The sequence below is a fragment of the Myotis daubentonii genome, chromosome 11 (assembly GCF_963259705.1).
Source record: "Myotis daubentonii chromosome 11, mMyoDau2.1, whole genome shotgun sequence".
In the NCBI taxonomy this organism is placed as follows: domain Eukaryota; kingdom Metazoa; phylum Chordata; class Mammalia; order Chiroptera; family Vespertilionidae; genus Myotis; species Myotis daubentonii.
Genome location: NC_081850.1, coordinates 79,156,019 through 79,176,083, shown reverse-complemented (window position 1 = coordinate 79,176,083; position 20,065 = coordinate 79,156,019). Strand labels below are relative to the sequence as shown.

The following is a 20,065-nucleotide window of genomic DNA, read 5'->3' as shown; positions in this document are numbered from 1 at the left end:
AGATAAAACTCATTTGTCAATCTTTCTAAACATACATTTTAACTAACCTTCCATCTCTTTAACATATTCATGCCTTCTGTTGAATGACATGTCTTTTTTAAACCACGCGGACACATCTTGGTGCCAAGGTTGAGAAGCCCTGCTTTAGCGCATGCAAATGTGTGGCTCCTGGGAAAATGCCAGAATGTTTTCCTGGGAGGCAGCGCCGGAGCAGGACGCAGGCTTGTCCCCGTGTGCCGAGGCCGAGGTGCAGCCTCAGCTGTCCTTGGGAACGCTCCGGAGACGCGCAGTCTAAAATTCTGTGATGCTGCCCCAGCCATTGTGGCTCAGTGGACAGAGCAGCAGAGCGTCGGCCTGTGGACCGAAGAGTCCCAGGTTCGATTCCGGTCAAGGGCACGTACCTTGGTTGCAGGCTCCTCCTCAGCCCGAGCCCTGGTCAGGGCTCATGCAGGAGGCAACGAATTGATGTGTTTCTCTCACATTGATGTTTCTCTCTATCTTTCCCTCTCTTTTCCACTCTCCCTAAAAATCAATGGAAAAATATCCTCAGGTGAGGATTGAAAAATAATAAGACATAATAAATACCTAATTAAAAAAATAAAATTCTGTGATGCTGCAGCAACCACTTGCGGAATCTGTACCCAGATTTCAGCACTTTGTCACAGCTCCGATTATGATTGGAATTCTTTGTTAAATGCTTTTTTGAAAATGCCATTTTGTGAGACTTACTAGAAAAGTCAGCTTTTATTTTTTACTTCATTTTGACACATAAAAATTGTACATTTGTTTTCTAAAGTCAGACCCATTCCTTAAGGCAGCAGCTCTCCAACGAGGGCCCAGCCAGAGGGGCTCCCACAGCAAAGCCGCTTCCCGGCAGACACCGCCGTCCTCCGCGCTCTCAGTTCAGGCTCACCGTGTTGTCCGGGGCTGCCTAGCGTGAGGTGCCGTCCTCACCCTAATGCCTGTTGGCTTGCGTCTTGTGCTTTAAACATTTCTGTTTTGTTTCGAATGTGGTAAATATTGATAGCTTCCCACAGAAACAAAAGCTCCTAGGGCCTCGGTCGCTTACAGGATCGCAGCGAGACCCTAAGGCCAAAATGTCAGAACTGCTTTCTAAGGAGAAATGTGTCTAACGTACGAATATTCCAACAAAATATCAAACTAAATTTCACGAAAGTGCTTCCAAAAATGTGTGTTGCAATGGCAGTGAAATGAATGGAAGTTTATTATTGATGAAAAACTTTAAGGTTTAAAAGAAGAGTAAAAGTTAAAAGAATGTTGGCCATTCTCCAGACCACTCCCTCGGCTTCCTCGGAAGAGCATTCCTGCAGCAGCTGGAGGGCATGAGCGGGGGGCTGGGGGCTGCCTTTCGCCCGCACCGCGGCTGCTGGTGGCCGTCAGCTGTAACTGTGGCCTCGGGCTGAAGCCGAGGTCTGTCTTTAGAGGAGGAGACTAAAGTGGAAATAACGTGTTGTATGAGCTTTGCTTTAAAATATTTCAAAAGAGAGAGAGGGCTGGATAAAGCAGGTGTGGCAAAATCTAAATCTTGGTCGTTTTCTAACTTGCGTGGTTGTTAAATAATCTGTTCCTTTATGTTTGAAAATGTTGGCAATCAAATATTATGGTGACTATCTAAATCCAAGATAGATAGTATTTCTCAAAAAATACAGAAAAACACGAACAAATAAAACTACAAAAAAACCGTAGACACAACTAGAAGACCAAGAATGCCCACACTCCAAACTGTGCGTGAGGAGACAAGAAGAGCCCGCATGCATCGGCGAGCTCTCCCCCGCGGGCTCCCTCCAGCCTGGCTCCGGGAGCTGCCTCCGTGTGACTCACCGCGTGGATTCCGCACATGGAGGGCAGGCAGGGCCGTGCTTGCCCTGGGGGAGCAGGCGTGGACGGGGAGTGCACGGGAGCTTTGGTGGCGGGGGAAGTGTCAGCCCTTTGAGGTGTGGTTTATGTGGCTGTGCGCATTTCTCAACATCCAGAGAAGGGTACACTAAGGTGTACATTTTACTGTAGACAAGTTTAACCTTAAAAAATGTTTAAACCTTAAACTCTACCAATGGTGTGCTTGCCTAAGTGTTTAGGGATGAAGTCTACTAATGCCTGGAAAAAATGAAGATGGCCCAGTGGCTGGGTAGATGGAGATATATGTGACAATTAGGTGGGACAAAATGATAACTACAGATTCTAGCTCATGGGAGTATGGGTGTTCACCTTACAACTCTTTCAACTTCTTAGATGTTTGAAATTTTTCATCGGAAAAATGTTGAAGGACTAAACACCGCAGCGTAAGGAACCACCCCCACCTCCCACCCGAGGAAACACGCCACAGAACAGAAGAGCACTGTTTAACATCGCCCTCCGCTGACTTTCACACCTCAGGTGTGTGCAGAGATGAAAAATACTCTCGAGTCAGAAATTCAGAAGCAAGTAAAAATGTGAAAAAGTGAAAAGAACTTGTACTCAGTCAAAAACGGATGAAATGCTAAAAATCATCTCAGAAATTGACTAAATTTCAACATGCTCAAGGAAAAAACATAGACTCACATGAAATATAATAAGGGCATTGAAGAGATGCCGGGAAACAACCAAGGGATGCAAATAAGCAAAGAAAGAAGAAAGGGTCAGAGAGCAGGTGGTGGGAGGGAAGCAGAGAGACGGGGAAGAAAAGCCGTGACTGCAATGGGAGCCCGCGAGGCGCCTGGAGCAGAAGGAACGTGGAAGCTAACGGAGGTCTGGATCTGCACGTCGGCAGGCCTCGCCGGTGCCTGGGACATTGGCCAGCGCCGGTCAGGTCTAAGATGTAGTCTAGTGATGCTGTTAGACATCAAAGACCAAGGAAAAGCCCCCACAGCTCCCAAGCAAAAGAAGCCAATGGCTTACAAGGCAAGAGAACCAGACTGGCATCAGACGTCTCGAAATCAATACAGAAAGCACAAGGCAGTGATGGACAGCGCTTTCAAAGGCGTGAGTCAAGGGTACGTGTGCCTTTCAAGCATCCAGGCCAGAGAAAAACCATCTCAAACACAAGCCAGCACCCGCTCGCCCAGCGCCCAGCTCGCGGAATCTCAGGACGAGCCTCGCCCAGCCACGGGACAGGCGGGGAGACGTCAGCCTCGGACGGAGAGTGGGCATCCCTGTATTTCATTGTCGGTGTGAGGCTAAAACAAAGGGTGTGACGAGGGGGAAGTGCTGCTGTCCCAGCACAGCAGCGATCATCCCAACCAGGACGGGAGGAGGTAGGTGCAGATGCAGTGGGATGAGCTCACTGGTTTTAGTGTGTGTGATAGAGGAGACTTAACAGGACCATCACAGATTGACACACGAGACGCTGAAGTGTCATCTAAGAAAAGGGAGGTCTGAGGACAGGAGTGTGGACAGGAGGTAAGAACGAGAACAAAATCTACACCTTCCTGAAAGCCGTCGATCAGCGAACAAGCCTGCGAGCAAGGAGAACATCCCCCAGAGAAGGAGGCACCGAAAACAGGACCACACGCGAAAACTGCACCGGGAAGGGGGCGTGGCTCGCTCCATGTCCGCTGCTGTGCCTGGGCCTGCTGACCCCTCTGCCTGGGACGGCTCGTCCCCTCCTGCCTTCCGGCAAAGCTGCTGTGCGTTCTCGGGGCTGGGTCTGCGCTCCTTTTCGAGAGGCCCAGCCCTGCTTCTTCGGGCGGAGAGTCTCTTCCGTGGCCCCCAAAGCACTGCGCAGGCCTGTCTCTCAGAGTCTGAGGCGCACGGAGGGCCGCAGGTGGATGTCAAGGGGGTCACTTCGCTTTAAAATGCCAGTTGGGCCCTAGCTGGTTTGGCTCAGTGGATAGAGCGTCAACCTGTGAACGGAAAGGTCCCTGGTTCGATTCCGGTCAAGGGCACATGCCCAGGTTGTGAGCTCAGTCCCCAGTAGGGGGCATGCAGGAGGCAGCCGGTCAATGATTCTCTCATCATTGATGTTTCCATCTCTCTCTTTCCCTTCCTCTTTGAAATCAGTAAAAATATTATTTAAAATAAAATATAATAAAATGCCATTTGACAGCTCCTACAGTATCACATACCACACGCACAGAGCCGCGATGAGGCTTCTGAAGGAGTGTGGCCTGGCCAGTTACCCAGTAACATCCGTTCCACCTCGTGCGTTGCCTCACGCCGCCTGGGTGGAGACAGGGCACTTTACAGAGAGGGCTTCTCCGGGACTGCACAGCTTCCGTAGGACAAAGAGACTGTGTAAATTATCGGCGCTGATCTTGTTATTAGAACAACCCTATTGATCAATAGGTCTTTTGAATCCCTTGTAACTTGTCTCAGTTTGTGTTTGACCAAACAGAGCCATTCTCCCAACACCCACTGCAGCCAATGATGTGGAGCAGAATGTCATTCGTCTTTCCGAGGCATAATCTTTGTTTTGAAGAGTTACTAACACAGAGCCCGGCTGCTGTTTTCCGTAGACGCGCTTGTCTTCTGCAGATTTATGCCCGGCAATTGAATCTCATTAGCCCGGATTTACACTGCATGGACCAAGCGTGTAAATAATTGAAACCTTCCGGGACTGCATTAAATCTTCGGCTGATTTTAAAAGCAGTTTATCTCTTTATTTTACGTTATTCCCTTATCCCGGTCCACACAGTTGAATTTTTCCTCCAGTTAATCGTTTCATTGTGCCTATGTGTTGAGATAAAACAGTTGTCCTTTTAATAAAAGTGACACACACAATCCATTTCGGTCGCCAGCTGAATTAAAAGATGAGTATGTATATACACTGTCCTGATCCATGACATTATTAGTTTTATAAGTTATATTATATCGAATTTTATTAAAGTTAATTGAACTAATTGGGCTGTATGTAGTTGTAGGAGTGGTGGTGGGCATTACATCATTGTCATCACTGTCAACCCCCTTCAGGAGCAAACTAGTGAGAATGCAGGTGCTGGCCCAGCCAGTGTGGCTCAGTGGTTGAGTATCAACCTATGAACCAGGAAATCACTGTTCCATTCCAGGTCAGGGCACATGCCTGGGTTGTGGGCTCGATCTCTGGTAGGAGATGTGCAAGAGGCAGCCGATCAGTGATTCGCTCTCATCATTGATGTTTCTCTCTCTCCCTCTCCCTCCCTCCCTCTCTGAAATCAATACAAATACATTTCCTTTGAAAAAGAATGCACTCTCTGGGCCCAGTGAGCCTCCCGGCTGAGGGGCCCCGTAGTCGGCAGGCTGGGGGGCCCGGTGAGCCTCCAGGCTGAGGGGCCCCGTAGTCGCCAGGCTGGGGGGCCCGGTGAGCCTCCTGGCTGAGGGGCCCCGTAGTCGCCAGGCTGGGGGGCCCGGTGAGCCTCCAGGCTGAGGGGCCCCGTAGTCGGCAGGCTGGGGGGCCCGGTGAGCCTCCAGGCTGGGGGGCCCCGTAGTCTCCAGGCTGGGGGGCCCGGTGAGCCTCCAGGCTGGGGGGCCCCGTAGTCTCCAGGCTGAGGGGCCCAGTGAGCCTCCAGGCTGAGGGGCCCCGTAGTCGCCAGGCTGGGGAGCCCTGTGAGTCGCCAGGCTGAGGGCTAACCTCTGTCAGCTTGACGCCAGGGTGCGTGTTCTTTCTCGGTTCCTGGCCCCCTCCCCCGCTTCTGGAGGTTTCTGAGCCACCACCAAACCTCCAGAACGCACTGTGCCTGTGAGGACCTGCTGTCTGGCTTCTGTTGGTTGTGGTCATTGAATCCTTTTTGAGTGCCTGGTTTCCCAGGCATCACAAGAGCCTGGTCCTGCCCTTCTACTCAGCCTTGAGCCAGTGTCTTGCACGACTGGGAGCCCCAGAAAAATAGAATTTTACCAAATTCTTCCTGTTCCTTGTCATGTTTGCAGGGCGTAGAACTCTGCCTGGCACAAAGGAGGCCTCCACTGAGTGGATGAAGCCGGGGCACAAACAGTGCAATGGCAGCCAAGTTCCCTGTTGTTTAAGTCAACAAGGACCGGCTCCCGCTGCCCGCTGCCCACTGCCCACTGCCCGGGTGGGTCGGGCCATGCCAGCGTGCAGGGACTGCTAGACTCTGGGCTGGTTACCGAGGCCAGTCTCAGCTCAGAGCAGAGCGAGCGGAGTGAGGGGTGGGAGACCTGATTCGGGGGGACGGGGGGGGGGGGTTCACGCAGTGACAGTGCCATCCAAGAGGGACCTCACAACCACACCCTCACGGAAGGGGTGGGATTTCAGGAAGCCGACAGGCCTTCCACGCAGGGAGAAATGAAAACGAAGGGTGAGACTTGTCCGGATTCTAGAAAAGTCTGCCCCTGCCATCATGAGTAGAATCCTAATAATTGCTCCCTGTGACTCTGCCTGCCGTTTGGTGGGAACTGTAATATATGCTTATCGATTTGATTTTCACACCAGCCCCTCCATGCAAGATGTTAGCACTGTTTCATGGAAGAGAACAGAGAGATTCAGAAGGTCACACTGAGTACAGGAGCTGGGGTTTGACGTGAGGTCCAGGGCGTCACCCTCCGCGCTGTCCGTGACAAGGTCACTGGGTCACACAAATGCAGGAAGCTCCTCGTATGTGAGCTGGGGGGACTGTCGCAGTGAGTCAGGCTTCTTTAAAGGCTTCTTGAAAGAGGATGGTTTTGATAGCATTTGATGTGGGTAGGAAATACTTTCTGAGTGTATTTCTGACTCCCCATTCTATTTCCTTCTTTCCCACGGGCTTTATCAAATGATTGTTTTGTTGATAAATTTAGGGTGCAGTTGGGACTTATATGTAGATTGTAACCTCCTCTCAAAGGGAGAGAGGATTTATCGTTTCCATTCATTCTCATTAAAATCAGAGCATTTGCATCTTAACTTTTGCATCTTGTTCCAGGAATTTTAAACAGTCTGACTGTATGGAAGTGGGTCGTATTAATTGCAAATGGGATAGACATCTGCTCGCTAACACCGAACGATTTTTTTTAACTGTTTTGTTGTTATATATGATCTACCAGAGTGATTAAGTGAGGGCTGGCGGTGATGCTGTTACAAGGCTAGGATTCTCAGAGACTCACAGTGTAACCATAAAAATGAATTTAAGAGGGAATCTTGAGAGTTCTAGAACTGGGAGCCGTTACCCATCTCAGAGTGGATAGTTTTCATCCAGTGTCAGGGAGCCTTCTCTGATCTTGGAGCCACTCTGGGTCCGCTCACAGCGAGCCCAGGCACAGGTCCCAGGCTCTTGGGGCGAGGGGAGAGGAGCAGCATGGTGGCTGTTCCTACCTGCAGCTTGTGGGGTGGAGTGAGCGAGGGGAGTTGTCGGATGGAGAAATACCATCCAGGCTGGAGACTGGTGGAACAGGCGAGTTCTCTCCTAATACTAATGTAACAGTTTCCGGGGTGGGATTCCTGCTGCACTGATTGTTAAGGAGATTGATATGCACAGGAAGCACTCGGTGGTTAAACACAGCTAAGCAGGCTCCTTTATCGCAGTCCTTTTCAGAGCCTTTAACATGCAGTGTGCACTGTGACTCTTTAAGAGGCGGGTTATGTATGTGGTGTCCCCGACTTGCTTGACCAGGGACACCTTTTCCTCTCCGTGGAGTGCACTGAGGGACACACTCCCGTGGAGAACTTCCTAAGTACTTACTCTATAACTAGGAGCTGAGGGACCTAATGGGTGCAGTTGCGCAGTGTATCGTGGAGTCCCAGCTCCTTGGGGGGCTGCCTACGCATCGCGCCACTTTGAGCCCTGCAAGATCGGGCTTCTTCCAGGTGCAGATTCCAGCCACTGGTGCCACTGGCTCCGCGGGGGCAGGAGGGAGGTGGGGCCTCGGCGGCCTGGACTTGACGGAGAGGAAGGTGGCAGGTGACTGAGCAGCAGCGAGCAGGGGAGGACCAGTCAAACCTGTAGGAGGAAAGTGTCCAGAACAACCAACGTTTCCTGAAGTGGTTTCCGGCCTGATCCAGCGCCTGCTGCTACGTGGGCTCAGTCAATATTTGCTGAAGGAGTAAATCGTTCGGTGGTCCGAGGCCTTTGCACAAAAGATGCCCAATGTGGATACTCCATCACGTTCTGTTTCAGTTTCATTGTCAAATGTATGTAATCTTTCACACCTGGAATCAAAGGTTAAAGCGCCAGCTTTTCTCTTCCTGCCAATACCGCTGTCCTCTCTCAGACACAGCCACCGGGCAGCTGTTCCGGGCATTATTATTCTGGGCCTGGGGCTGGATGTGAACTGATTGATCCAGACCGTGACTCCGTCTCCCCTGGAACCAGTGACAGGAAGCTGGCACGTGAAACAGGTGATGTCTGCTACCATGGAATTGAGCAAAGCTCGCTGACTCACAGGAGGGGCCAGGCTGCCGTTTGAACCGTGACCTTGACCTCATTAACTTCAGGCGTCATGGTAACGGTGCGGTACCTGTCTTACTGCCAAAATCCTTCCCTGATGCTCAGCAGGCTCTTCCCAGTCAGTCCCCGCCTTGCGCAGAAGGTGGCTTGTTACCCAAAGCCAGGATCCCTCGCCGCCCTGCGAAAGGGGGAAGCCATTTAGAGCACTTAATTCGCGTTGAATGTTTATTGGTGCATACTGCAATTAAGTTAGATTAATGAAAGGTAAATTCCAGTCTTTACGTGAAAACAAATCTCTTGGAAAGGTCCTAATTAGCATGTGTGTTTATTTAGCCTCTCGTGGTTTAATTGCATCTCCTCTTGCTATTTACAAACAGGCGTCATTCCGGAATAATGAGTGTGAGGAGCATTGCTGCTGCTGCAGATGGGGGACTGGAGGCTGGGGGAGGGGCAGGTGGGAGTCTGCTGGCTTTGTGTCGCTTTCGAATGAATGAAGACAGCATGCCAGGCGGCAGCTTGCCCTTTGCTGCAGAGTCGGGCTGCTTTAACTCGCTGCTGCAGTGTCACCGCAAAGTTGCATGCACTCACAGCTGCCTGGGTCGGGGTGTGGGATGCTTTCTTTACAGCCCTGCATTGCAGGGCCTCTGCACTTCAAACCCATGAGGGTCCCCTAGAGTCGGGCCAGCCCGCAGGTGTGGGGCTCCCTCAGCCCCAGCCCCTTAGGAACTCCCAGCGTAAAGCAGATTGAGGAAGAGGTTCATGATATCTCAGTGGCATCCCTAACACCGCATTCCAACTTTACATAATTTGCCGTCGTTCCTTGAAGTCACAAAGCAAGTTCATCTTCTTCCACTGGCTGCTTGGTCATTTATAGCCTGTGCTCACCTGGTTCAAGGGCAGAGGAGCTGAGCTCCCAGTGGGAAAGCGATGAGCAGACAGAAAAGAGCCCAGGATAGCGACACGTCCCTGTCATCTGTGCGGTTCTCCAGTCCCTGCTGTACAGCACACGTTCTCATTCGCAGGGAGCAGAGTGGAGGGTCGCGGTGGCAAACGCGAGGAGGACGCGCCCTGAGTCCTGGGTGGGAACCTGGTGGGAACAAACCTCGGAAATACCAGTGCCTCAGTTTCCCCCAGGTTCTGGTTATTGTTGCCAGCACTTTTGTGACTGTTCTGTATCAATGCAGATTGCTCCGCTCACCCTGCGGTAACACCTAGATTCCTCTAGGGCCTCCTGGGTGAGCCGGAGTCCAGGTTTAATTTATTTAAATGGGGCTGCAGGAATTCACAGTTTTCAGTACATTTGTTCAAACAAACTAGATTAATGTTAAGGTGCCCTAAATAGAAGCCAGAAAGTTCTTGGTGTTCTGACTACAGCCCGTGTGTAAGGGGCCCCGCCGCTGCGTCCTAAAAAAGCCGCCTCTTTGTTGTCGCCAACTCGCAACTGGTCCTTTCCAGCTCACAGAGCTGTGGGGCACTTCTTCCCGTTCATATTAATTGGATTTTAAAGTGACCTTGTCTATGTATTGATTCGAATGAAAATTTTCTACATCAAGGTCAAGCTGGCGCGCGTCCGACAGTCGAGATGGTAAAAAGCCAAGCGCTGCCGACAGGAGGGCGGGGCTGGGGGGGGGGGGAGTGGGCGACGGCACGGAGGACACCCTGAGCCTTTGCAATGGAGTTGGGCAGGTGGCGGGTCAGCGCGGGGACCACCCTCGCCTGGGCTGGGTCTGCCTCCCGCCCCTGAGCCCCGAGCCCAGATGCTGCTCCTTGGGTGTCTTCAGGGTGAGGTCTCAGCTCGTCTGAACTCGCACCCGCCACCTTGGGAAAGGTCATCCATGAACTCGACCGTCTGGCCAGGACCTCATCTGTGAGTCCGTCTCCAAGCTGCCCGTTTACTGTCTCTCTGCGTGTGCATCAGCAGTATCCAGACTCCGTAAAGGGAAGTGACCCCCCAGCCCGGCCTCTGTCTTCCCTCCTCTCTCCATCTCCTCCCAGTCAACAGCCAGACCATCTACCTGCTGCTCAAGCCAGACACCTGTATGCGGCCTCACAGGCATGCCCAGCCCCTGTCCTGGAGCCCAGGGCAAGTCTGCATTTTTCGGGGGAAGCCCTCAGGAGTCAGGGGAAGCCTGGATGGCACTGAACGTTGTCGCCACATCTAAGGGTGCCTCTTGGAGGAGTCACCAGGTGGGAGGGCTCACCTGTCCAGCCACCTCCACCTTTCAGAGCCTCTGATGACGGACAGGCGCGGAACCAAGTGCCTTTTGATGGTGCCACGCAGCAGGGTGGCGAGGCAGCACCCCACCCCCCTCCCTCCCCGGGTTTCCTTGGGGACACCGGGCCCGAGGGTGCCCTCTAGCTACTCAGTCACGCATTGCTTTATCACCTCTTCCGGGAGGAGCCGTATTGGACTCTCCTAAACCTCTCGAGGCTTCTGCTGACACCTTTAAGATGGGGCACTTGGACAAATGATTTTTGTAATTCTTTACAGCTCTAACGTCACATGATCCTCTGAATCCGTGTCGGCTCCCAGTGTGTCCCATGCTACAAACACTTATCTACTCAATAAATAAGTGCTTATTGGGGTCACTCGTTTTATCTTTTCTTTCTCAGGAATTAGTACAAATATGTAGGTTCTTAGTGCTGTGGGGTAGCTATGCCTGGCTGCCTCCCCTTCCCCCACCTTCCTAACTACACCTGGAAAAACACCACCTACAGAACTGCAGGCCTCTTACGTCCTGGAGAATGACATCTGTGAGTGGCTGGTGGCTGTGAGTGGCTGTATGGTTGTGAGTGGCTGGTGGCTGTGAGTGGCTGGTGGTTGTGAGTGGCTGTATGGCTGTGAGTGGCTGGTGGTTGTGAGTGGCTGTATGGCTGTGAGTGGCTGTATGGCTGTGAGTGGCTGGTGGTTGTGAGTGGCTGTATGGCTGTGAGTGGCTGTATGGCTGTGAGTGGCTGGTGGTTGTGAGTGGCTGTAAGGTTGTGAGTGGCTGTATAGCTGTGAGTGGCTGGTGGTTGTGAGTGGCTGTATGGCTGTGAGTGGCTGGTGGTTGTGAGTGGCTGTATGGCTATGAGTGGCTGTATGGCTGTGAGTGGCTGGTGGTTGTGAGTGGCTGTATAGCTGTGAGTGGCTGTATGGCTGTGAGTGGCTGGTGGCTGTGAGTGGCTGGTGGTTGTGAGTGGCTGTATGGCTGTGAGTGGCTGGTGGTTGTGAGTGGCTGTATGGCTGTGAGTGGCTGTATGGCTGTGAGTGGCTGGTGGTTGTGAGTGGCTGTATGGCTGTGAGTGGCTGGTGGTTGTGAGTGGCTGTATGGCTGTGAGTGGCTGTATGGCTGTGAGTGGCTGGTGGTTGTGAGTGGCTGTATGGCTGTGAGTGGCTGTATGGCTGTGAGTGGCTGGTGGTTGTGAGTGGCTGTAAGGTTGTGAGTGGCTGTATAGCTGTGAGTGGCTGGTGGTTGTGAGTGGCTGTATGGCTGTGAGTGGCTGGTGGCTGTGAGTGGCTGGTGGTTGTGAGTGGCTGTATGGCTGTGAGTGGCTGGTGGCTGTGAGTGGCTGGTGGTTGTGAGTGGCTGTAAGGTTGTGAGTGGCTTTATGGCTATGAGTGGCTGGTGGCTGTGAGTGGCTTGTGGTTGTGAGTGGCTGGTGGCTGTGAAGGGCTGTATGGCTGTGAGTGGCTGGTGGCTGTGAGTGGCTGGTGGCTGTGAGTGGCTGGTGGTTGTGAAGGGCTGTATGGTTGTGAGTGGCTGTATGGCTGTGAGTGGCTGGTGGTTGTGAGTGGCTGTATGGCTGAGTGGCTGTATGGCTGTGAGTGGTTGTGAGTGGCTGTAAGGTTGTGAGTGGCTGTATGGCTGTGAGTGGTTGTGAGTGGCTGTAAGGTTGTGAGTGGCTGTATGGCTGTGAGTGGCTGGTGGTTGTGAGTGGCTGGTGGCTGTGAAGGGCTGTATGGCTGTGAGTGGCTGGTGGTTGTGAGTGGCTGGTGGCTTTGAGTGGCTGTATGGCTGTGAGTGACTGGTGGCTGTGAGTGGCTGTATGGCTGTGAGTGGCTGGTGGCTGTGAGTGGCCGTATGGTTGGCTTCTCTTTTGTAACAGACCCCTGCCCCGAAGCCGAGGTCTCTGTGCTGCCTTTGTCCGAATGACAGGCACTGTGCCACCCTCGCCACCCACGTGTGGCTTTGTGCCGGGTCAGGCATGCGCATCTGGTCCTGGGTTTCTGCTGCAAATGTGCTTTCAGTCATCTTGCCTCCCCTGTGTCCTAGACACAGACGCTGCTCAGGTTCACGGTGCCTTTCCCCTGCGCAAGCCCCAGAGGGACAAGGTTTGAGCGCGCGGTGTCACTCATGGCCTGCGGGTGCATCCAGTGCTGTATTTGCTCAGTGTGTGTTAGGTGGCATTTGGTGGCAGAGTGGAGGTAAGTATTTTTGCTGTTATCCTCAGCCTCGCTCCCACTCTGCCTTTCCTGCCTGGGGCTTGCCTTGCCATAGTGAAGGAGGAATTCTCTTCATGGAGAGCAGGCAGAGGACCAGCGGTTTCAGCCCAGTTGCCCAGCGCGCAGCCGGCCCGATGCCGAGTGAGGCAGGGACAGCGTTTCTCCAGGCACCTTCCTGGAGGGTCTGACCTGCCGGCAGTCCCCCTGGCTTCCTTTGACTCCGCAGCTTGCCATCGAACACACGGAGACAGACGCAGAAGGGGTATGGAGGGAGCTCTTTGGAAATGTGCTGCTTAGCATAGAAGAAGGGTTACCGTGGCAACGGCAAGCCTGCTTCATTAGCAGATGGCATTAGCTTTATCTGTGGTATCCCAGAGCAGTTGCCAAGAGCCCACCTGCACCCCATCGCTGGGCGTCTTGCCTGTGACCCGGGCCGGCGCTGGCTAGTTTGCAGGTGGCGTCCATTGGCCTGTGTGTGACGCACTGCCATCTCCTTCTCCCGGAACTCAAGGTCATTACAACCTGGTGCACGCAGATTCGTTAAACTAACACAGTCAGACCCACGAGAGTCTGCGGCAGGTAGAGGGGCGTGCGCGCTGGAGAGGGCACTGGAGAGCACGCGCCTCCGCACACTGCGCTCGCGGGGAACGAGGCGGGAGGCTGTGTGCTCAGTTGTGCGTCACACCCACCACAGCCGCGTCTCCTGTATCATCTCACTTGACCCTCCAGCAGGCCCGATGCGTTCCCGGCTGAGTACAGGCACGAGGGTTGTGTGACTTGCCCTGGGTCACACCACCCGAAGTGGCAGAGGAAGGACTGCAGCCCAGTGCCCTTGACCGAGGGGCGTCATGTCCACACCTCGCGGCCCAGCACCACTGCAGCCACGCTCTGCAGCATCCCTTGGCCGCAGGTGTGGGCAGAAAGACAACATCAGGGCAAGTTCGCTCCAGCTTTGAGGTTAACTGGCTTCCAGTCACCTCACCTCTGTGAAGTGCTGGCAGGTGTGGGCAGCCACCAGGGGCGTCCTCCGTGCAGGCCCTGTGCACACCCTCACCAACGCGTCTCCTCGTGGACGCCTGGTGGCCACTCTGCGACGGAGCTGTCCTCACCTCCACTAGTCAGGAGGGAAGCGATGCTCGGAGACTCCGACTCCAAGGCCTCAAACCGCCAGGCTTCAAAATTGTGTGCAGAGCTGCATATTGACCGTGTTCAACATTTAGAAGCCCTCGTTCTACGCATTTTCACCTGGCTGCGCGCCAGGTCCTCTCCGGCTCCCACACCTGAGAACTGACACGTGCTGTGGAGCTCTGCGAGGCTGAACCAGAGCACGCTCATGCACTGGCTGTCCGCCACCTGCGCAGCCCAGTCTAGGCGCCGCATGGCGGTGCTCCATGTGTAGGTGAATCCAGGGCAAGAAAAAGGCGGGAAGGAGCCACGCACCCTGATGCAGGTTCGTGAAATTAACAAGAATTGGACCCGTCAGAGTCATTTGCAGCTCTTGCCCCGGTTGTGGTCTTGCAGTCCATTTCCCAGGACGAGAACCAGGGCCGCTGAGGACCGGGCCTCGGCAGCCTGGAGCAGCAGGCGCCCCACGGCAGGAGGCACCAGGGACCAGGTTGTGAGGGACTCCACGTCGAGCAGGTGCCCCACCAGCCGCAGACGGGACAGGTTGAGCGTCAACATAAATAATAATCACACCAGACAAAATCACAGCAGATATGTTTAAATCTGAGCGCGTAGGGCAGGGGTGGGCAACCCCTGGCACACATGCCAAACATAGCACGCCAGTAACTTTTGCTGGCATGCGAAACCCTCTCTTATAATCTTCCATTTACAGTTTTTTTCTTAATACCGACTTTTTTATTTTTCAGATAAATTCAGTGTAGGTGCATCTTAGATAAATAAATAATTTTACATAACAAGTTATCTTAAAGACCATAGACATGGATTGGCGAGAGAGGGGAAGAACAATTTCTATGCCTCTGCCTTAACTCTCCCTGCCTGCCTAGATCCGACCAGTGTTTTGGTTTCATCCACATACGCTTGTGAATCTTTGTTCTCAGTGATGAATTTTGTTAAGTCTCATAATAGGAGTAGCCTGACGGATGAAAGTAGTAGCTCATGCATATCTCTGAAGGTCACGAAATATAAACCTGATGTAAAATCTCTGTCATCAGTGATGCAGCAGCAAAAGTCCCACTGATAATATCAAACAGAGTCATAAAGTTTTCTGTCAGACTATCAGTGTACCTGTATACATGAGAAAATAAATGTATCTTCCATCATCATAGACTGTGCTTTTGTCACTCGAATGCATTTTATTATTTCTTCAAAGTTCTTCACATACATAAACCTTAAGAGATATCAAGTAGGCGTAACATGTTCTCAAAAAATTAGGGTTGGTATGCAGAAGAATTTTGAGTCAGAGATTTTGCTGGTTTGGGCATGCACTCACACAAAGGTTGCCCACCCCTGGCATAGGGTAATGTCAGGGAGGAAAATGAACTCGTGTGCAGTGGAAGGAAACTAGTGAGCCGAGGCACTGTTTTACAAACTGGAAAGTAACGAAAAAGAATTGAGCCTTTCCCTGCTCTTCCTGTATAGTGAGCCCTACCGCTCCATAGCCAAGCAGGAGGGGAGGGGGAGCTTTCGTATAAAGTGTTCCCGCTAGTGAGTGAAAGGGGGGGATCACATGGAATCCGCCGTGTGGAACCTGCTGGGTCAGTGCTGGGTCAGCGGGTCCCCACTGAGACCCAAGCGCGCACGCCTCCTGTGGGTGGAGTGGAACACGCCTGGGAAGCAGCCTTGACACACAGAGTCAGGCTTAAATGCCATCTAATCGCCAATTTACGGGAAGTGCAGAGTGAGAGGAACATGTTGAGCACACCCGCGAGGCCGTCAGCAGAATCCAGGCTGTGGGGAAACTGGCGGGAATGACCGGTTTCGTCAGCAAATCGAGTGGGGGGCGGGGGGGGGGGCTGTAGAGAGAGGATGCCTTTCGTTCAGGGGAGGCTTAGGAGACGCGTTGGCAGTCACAGTGTGTCCGGGTTCAGGTCCTGGGACCAGCAGACTCTCACAAACGTGCCGTGGGAGGTGTGGGGATTGGACGCTCACTGCCCTGAGCATGGATAACGGAAATTTCTGGTTTGGAGGCAGGGGATGACATCACGATGAGGCTTTGCTGTTTCAGAGCCTGTATCTTTTGGAGATGCAGGCTGAAATATTTACACGTGAAAATTATTCTGTGCTGTTCGTTTCAAAATAATACAGAAAGGGGAACTAACTAACTAATTAAACATGCAGAAAGGGGAAAGTAGGTGGGGGAGGGGGAAGAGTTGCAATCCCTGGAGTTCTCTATACCATTTTGTTTATTTGTATGTTATTTTAAATCTTCTATAATAAAAGACTTAAAGAAATCATTAAGTTGGTGCTACCAGGAGGGGTGAATTTGTATTATTTTACTTTAATAGCACCTGTTGCTAGCGAGAGCAAACTGAGATGGGTGTGTTCGTGCCTTTCTGGTTGGCATAACCCTGTGCTTAGCACATGGGCAGATTGTATCAAAAACCTTAAAATATTTGTACCATTTGCCTCAGTAATTAGAGTTCTGCAAATCTGTCCTCAAGAAGTAATCCCAAATGTCTTGAAAGCTTCGTGAATGAAAGTGTGTGTTGCGGCCATATTTGTATTGGGGAAACCGAGGAAGCAGCTAATTAATGTCCAACAGGATGGCCGGGGAGTCACCGTGTAGCCACCGGGAGAACCAGGCCGCGCGGAATGCCGCCTCCGCGGCCTGCACCGCGACGGAGCAATGCTCACGTCGTCATAACTTTGGAATACCACAGGTCACTCTTCAAAGCAAAAAAGTTAAATGTAAAACGTCTAGTACCTGTAGCGTGTACTTTTCCCTGAATTCCCTCTTAAGCTTGAGCCATTTCCAAGGCAGTGTACCAGGTAGTTAGTCAGCCCGACTCAGGGTGCTTTTACGGAGACAGTGGCTTGGTTACCCTTGGGCGTCGCAGGAGAGTTCACATGTGCTGAAAGCAGTGGCCCTGCGGGAGGGGGTCCCGCATCTCCGCCGCTGGACCCTCTGGGAGGCTCTTCATTTCAGTGCTTAGAGTTACAAAGTTACAACTCAACTTGCCTCCTCCTCCCCTCCCCCTTCTCCACCCCCCTTCCTGCCAATGAGCTGCCTTGAACTGGGGACAGAGCGGCTGTTCCTGCCTCTGGTTAATTGGCATCTTAGCCAGTGGTGTCCAATTGTGTAAGAAATGACCCTTTAAATGTTACGTGGTGTAGCAGTAACAAGAAGTACTATACACTTAATAAGGTGTTTTTATTAACTTTCTCTGAAATGTAAATATGTGCATCACCTTTTTCTTGCCGGGTTTATATTCTGTGCCATTTTGGGCAAGAACGGAGACACCCTCTCAGAACTGAAAGCTATTGAAGGAACAGGGTATCAGGGACGTTCAGGGCAGAGGAAGGCTGTTATGCGGACAGGCAGTTGGACCACCGCTAGGACTGGGGAATAGGGAAAGGGGGGCGGCCCCCAGAGCTGACTGCACACTGGAGCCGCAGGGGGTCCGCTGCTGGGGCTCCAGCCAGCACAGTCGGGCACTCTTCCCTGGCATATATGACACTGCACTATTTTTGTATATTTTAATCCATATACTTCCTGAAAATTCTAAAAGAGAAAAAGCACTTAAATATATTTCCAGGATTCTATTCCTTTTTGGAGATAAAATTCAGCCACTTTCCGTTTACGGTCAGAACTTATTGGGTATCGTCGTCCACTCTGACCAGCCACTGTACACAGATTGCCCCAGGGGCACCCGGGCCTGCCTGTCATCTCTGTTGTGCTCCCTGGACTCCGGGGGTGCACAGGCCACGACGGCCCTGAGAACCCGGCTCGCTGACTCCTGGAGAGCGCCGGAGTCAGGGCCAGCCTGGGAGGGGACCACCTCAGGGCAGAGAAATAGGGGTTGGGGTGGGGGTCACCTTACCCGGCAGATAGCAAGCACCTGGGGCTCGTCCTGACAGCTATGAGCCAGTTAGAAATCACTCAGGGTGGTGAGACAGGGGCCCGCACCATCTTTAAGTGGTGAAGGAAGAACTTGTGTTGCTGGGAGTGTGGGACTAAATGCTTTGGGACGCTAGCACGCAGGACAGCCAGCACACCCTCCCTCGTGGCCTCCCTCGTGGCCCCCCTCGTGGCCCCCCTCGTGGCCCCCAGTGCCTCTGACACAGGAGGGCGAGCCCAGCGTCGCCTCCTCATCATCTTGCCCAGCTGTGTGTGATTTGCATGTTCAGGCTGGTGCTCATGTTTGCACACGTGTTTTGGCAGGTGACCTTGGGAAAGGTGCTGAAAGTGATTGTCGTCATGCGGAGCCTGTTCATTGACCGAACGATCGTGAAGGGCTACAACGAGAACGTCTACACGGAAGACGGCAAGGTAGGCAGGCAGCCTCTCGTTGGTTTTCCGTTCTTGTCCGTGTCCCGGAGCCCCCGTGGCGGAGCCCCCGCCGAGCGGCTTAAGCAGCGTGATGAGGCCGAGGTGACGGGCGACATGGCCGTGTCTGCGTGGAGAAGAGCGCGCAGCACACCCTCTCCCCATCTCTGTAGGCCCCGCTCTCCTCTCAGCCAACGCCCTCAGTTGAATTTCTGATTTATCGCCGTAGACCCCAGGTGCCTCATTAAATGTATCTTCTGAGAAAAGGGATTTTTTCCTTTTTCTTTCTTTCTTCCTTTTTTTTTTTTTTTTTTTTTTTTTTGCCTCGTCTCGCAGCATATCAGTAGCCCGTGGCCCAGCATTTCGCTTTTCCCAAAACCATGAGGAAAATCCAGTTCGCCATACAAGCTGCCACCTGTCTTTCCGGGACGCTAACAGGGAGTGCAGGAAGCAGCTTGTCCGCAGCGGCTCCATTGAGCCATGCGCCTGACCCAAGGCGGGTTCCTCCGTGGGTGACTTGCTTCATGGAAAGTTCACCCTCGTGAGCCCCTAATTTCCCGTCACCCCACTGTCCACATGGCTCTGGCGAGCGTGAGAGACGCTGATGGGCGCTGGCAGCCTGCACTGTGCCTGCTCCCAGAGCGGAATGGGTGCTCTGCCCCAGACACCACCCCGACGCACCCTGTGCCCCCCAGCACCCGGGCCGTCGGCCCCTCGGGGCTGTCCTTTCTCTCCATGAGTCCCACGTAAACCTACGTGTGGTCACTCCAGCACTCACACCCAACAGCCACGTTATGATGAGGAGAAAATGTTTTTCTTAAAAAGAGGTGACAGCCCTAGGCGGGTTACTCAGTGGGTAGAGCATCGGCCCGCGGATTGAAGGTCCCGGGTTTGATTCCAGTCAAGGGCCTCGGTTGCAGGCTCGATCCTCTGCCCTGGTCGAGGGGGCGTGCAGGAGGCAACCAATCGATGTGTCTCTCTCACATGTATGTTTCTCTCTGTGTGTCTCTCCCTCTCTTCCTTCCACTCTCTCTAAAAATCAACGGGAAAAATACCTTCTGGTGAGGATTAGCAAAAAAAAAAAAAACTGCATCAGTCGCTACCACTCACGCCTCTACCCTGCACACCCGGGTTCCGGGCCTCTTCTCCTTGCTCGTGCCTTGGCCTCTCATCCCCCCGGAGGTCCCACGTGGCACCCACACCAGTCACTCCTAGACTGACTTGTGTCACCCCTCTTCTCTCCAGATGGACCCAAACTCAGCTCATCATCCCCCCTAAACTCAGGCTCGTCCGCGGCTCCTTCACTTGGTGCCACCGTCTACCTGCTCAGCCTCCCCGCCCCCACCCCATCAAGTTTGTCGGCGGGTCCTCCTCCTTACATGTCCCTCCAGTTGGCCCCGCCTGTCCTCCACTCCTTTCCAGCTCGTTGCCTCTCAGCCGAGTCCCCGCAGTAGCCGCACACGTCTAGACTCCAGGTTACTTCCCCAGTCTGTCCTTCCCTGGCTCCCAGAGCTGTCTTCCCAAAGTGCGATTGCTTTTCGCCATCTTCCCATCGCCCAGAGCAGGAAACGGGGAGTTGGCTGCTGGGCACCGAGCAGCCTGCGGTCAGGGAGTTTGAGAGGGTTCGGCGGGTTCTTCGCTGCAGGAGCTCGTGGAGCCTGGGCCGCGCTGTGCTCGTGCGTCTCCCGAGGGGTGTGCAGTGTGCAGGATTCCACCTATGTGACCACCAAGCGCTTTCTCCCTTCACTCGGAGAGCACATCGTGACACCGGCAGTTTGCAGAAAACTCTGGCTGTGGAATAAAATCCAAACTGCTCAGCCAGGCATCTAGCGAGCTGGCCCATCATCCTTTCTGACCTCGTCTGCCTCCTTCGCCACACGCCTTCTGTCCTCCTCTCAG

The 20,065-nt window shown here is 53.1% G+C and overlaps 1 protein-coding gene across 2 annotated transcripts in view; it reads left to right on the top strand.

Annotated features, from left to right (window-relative positions):
* Positions 1-20,065, top strand: part of MED27 (mediator complex subunit 27) — a 138,646-nt gene that overhangs the window by 99,713 nt on the left and 18,868 nt on the right. For both annotated transcript variants that reach the window (XM_059658370.1, XM_059658369.1), the window contains exon 5: positions 18,062-18,169. In XM_059658370.1, coding sequence (XP_059514353.1) covers positions 18,062-18,169 — 108 coding nt within the window. The remainder of the gene's footprint in view (positions 1-18,061; positions 18,170-20,065) is intronic.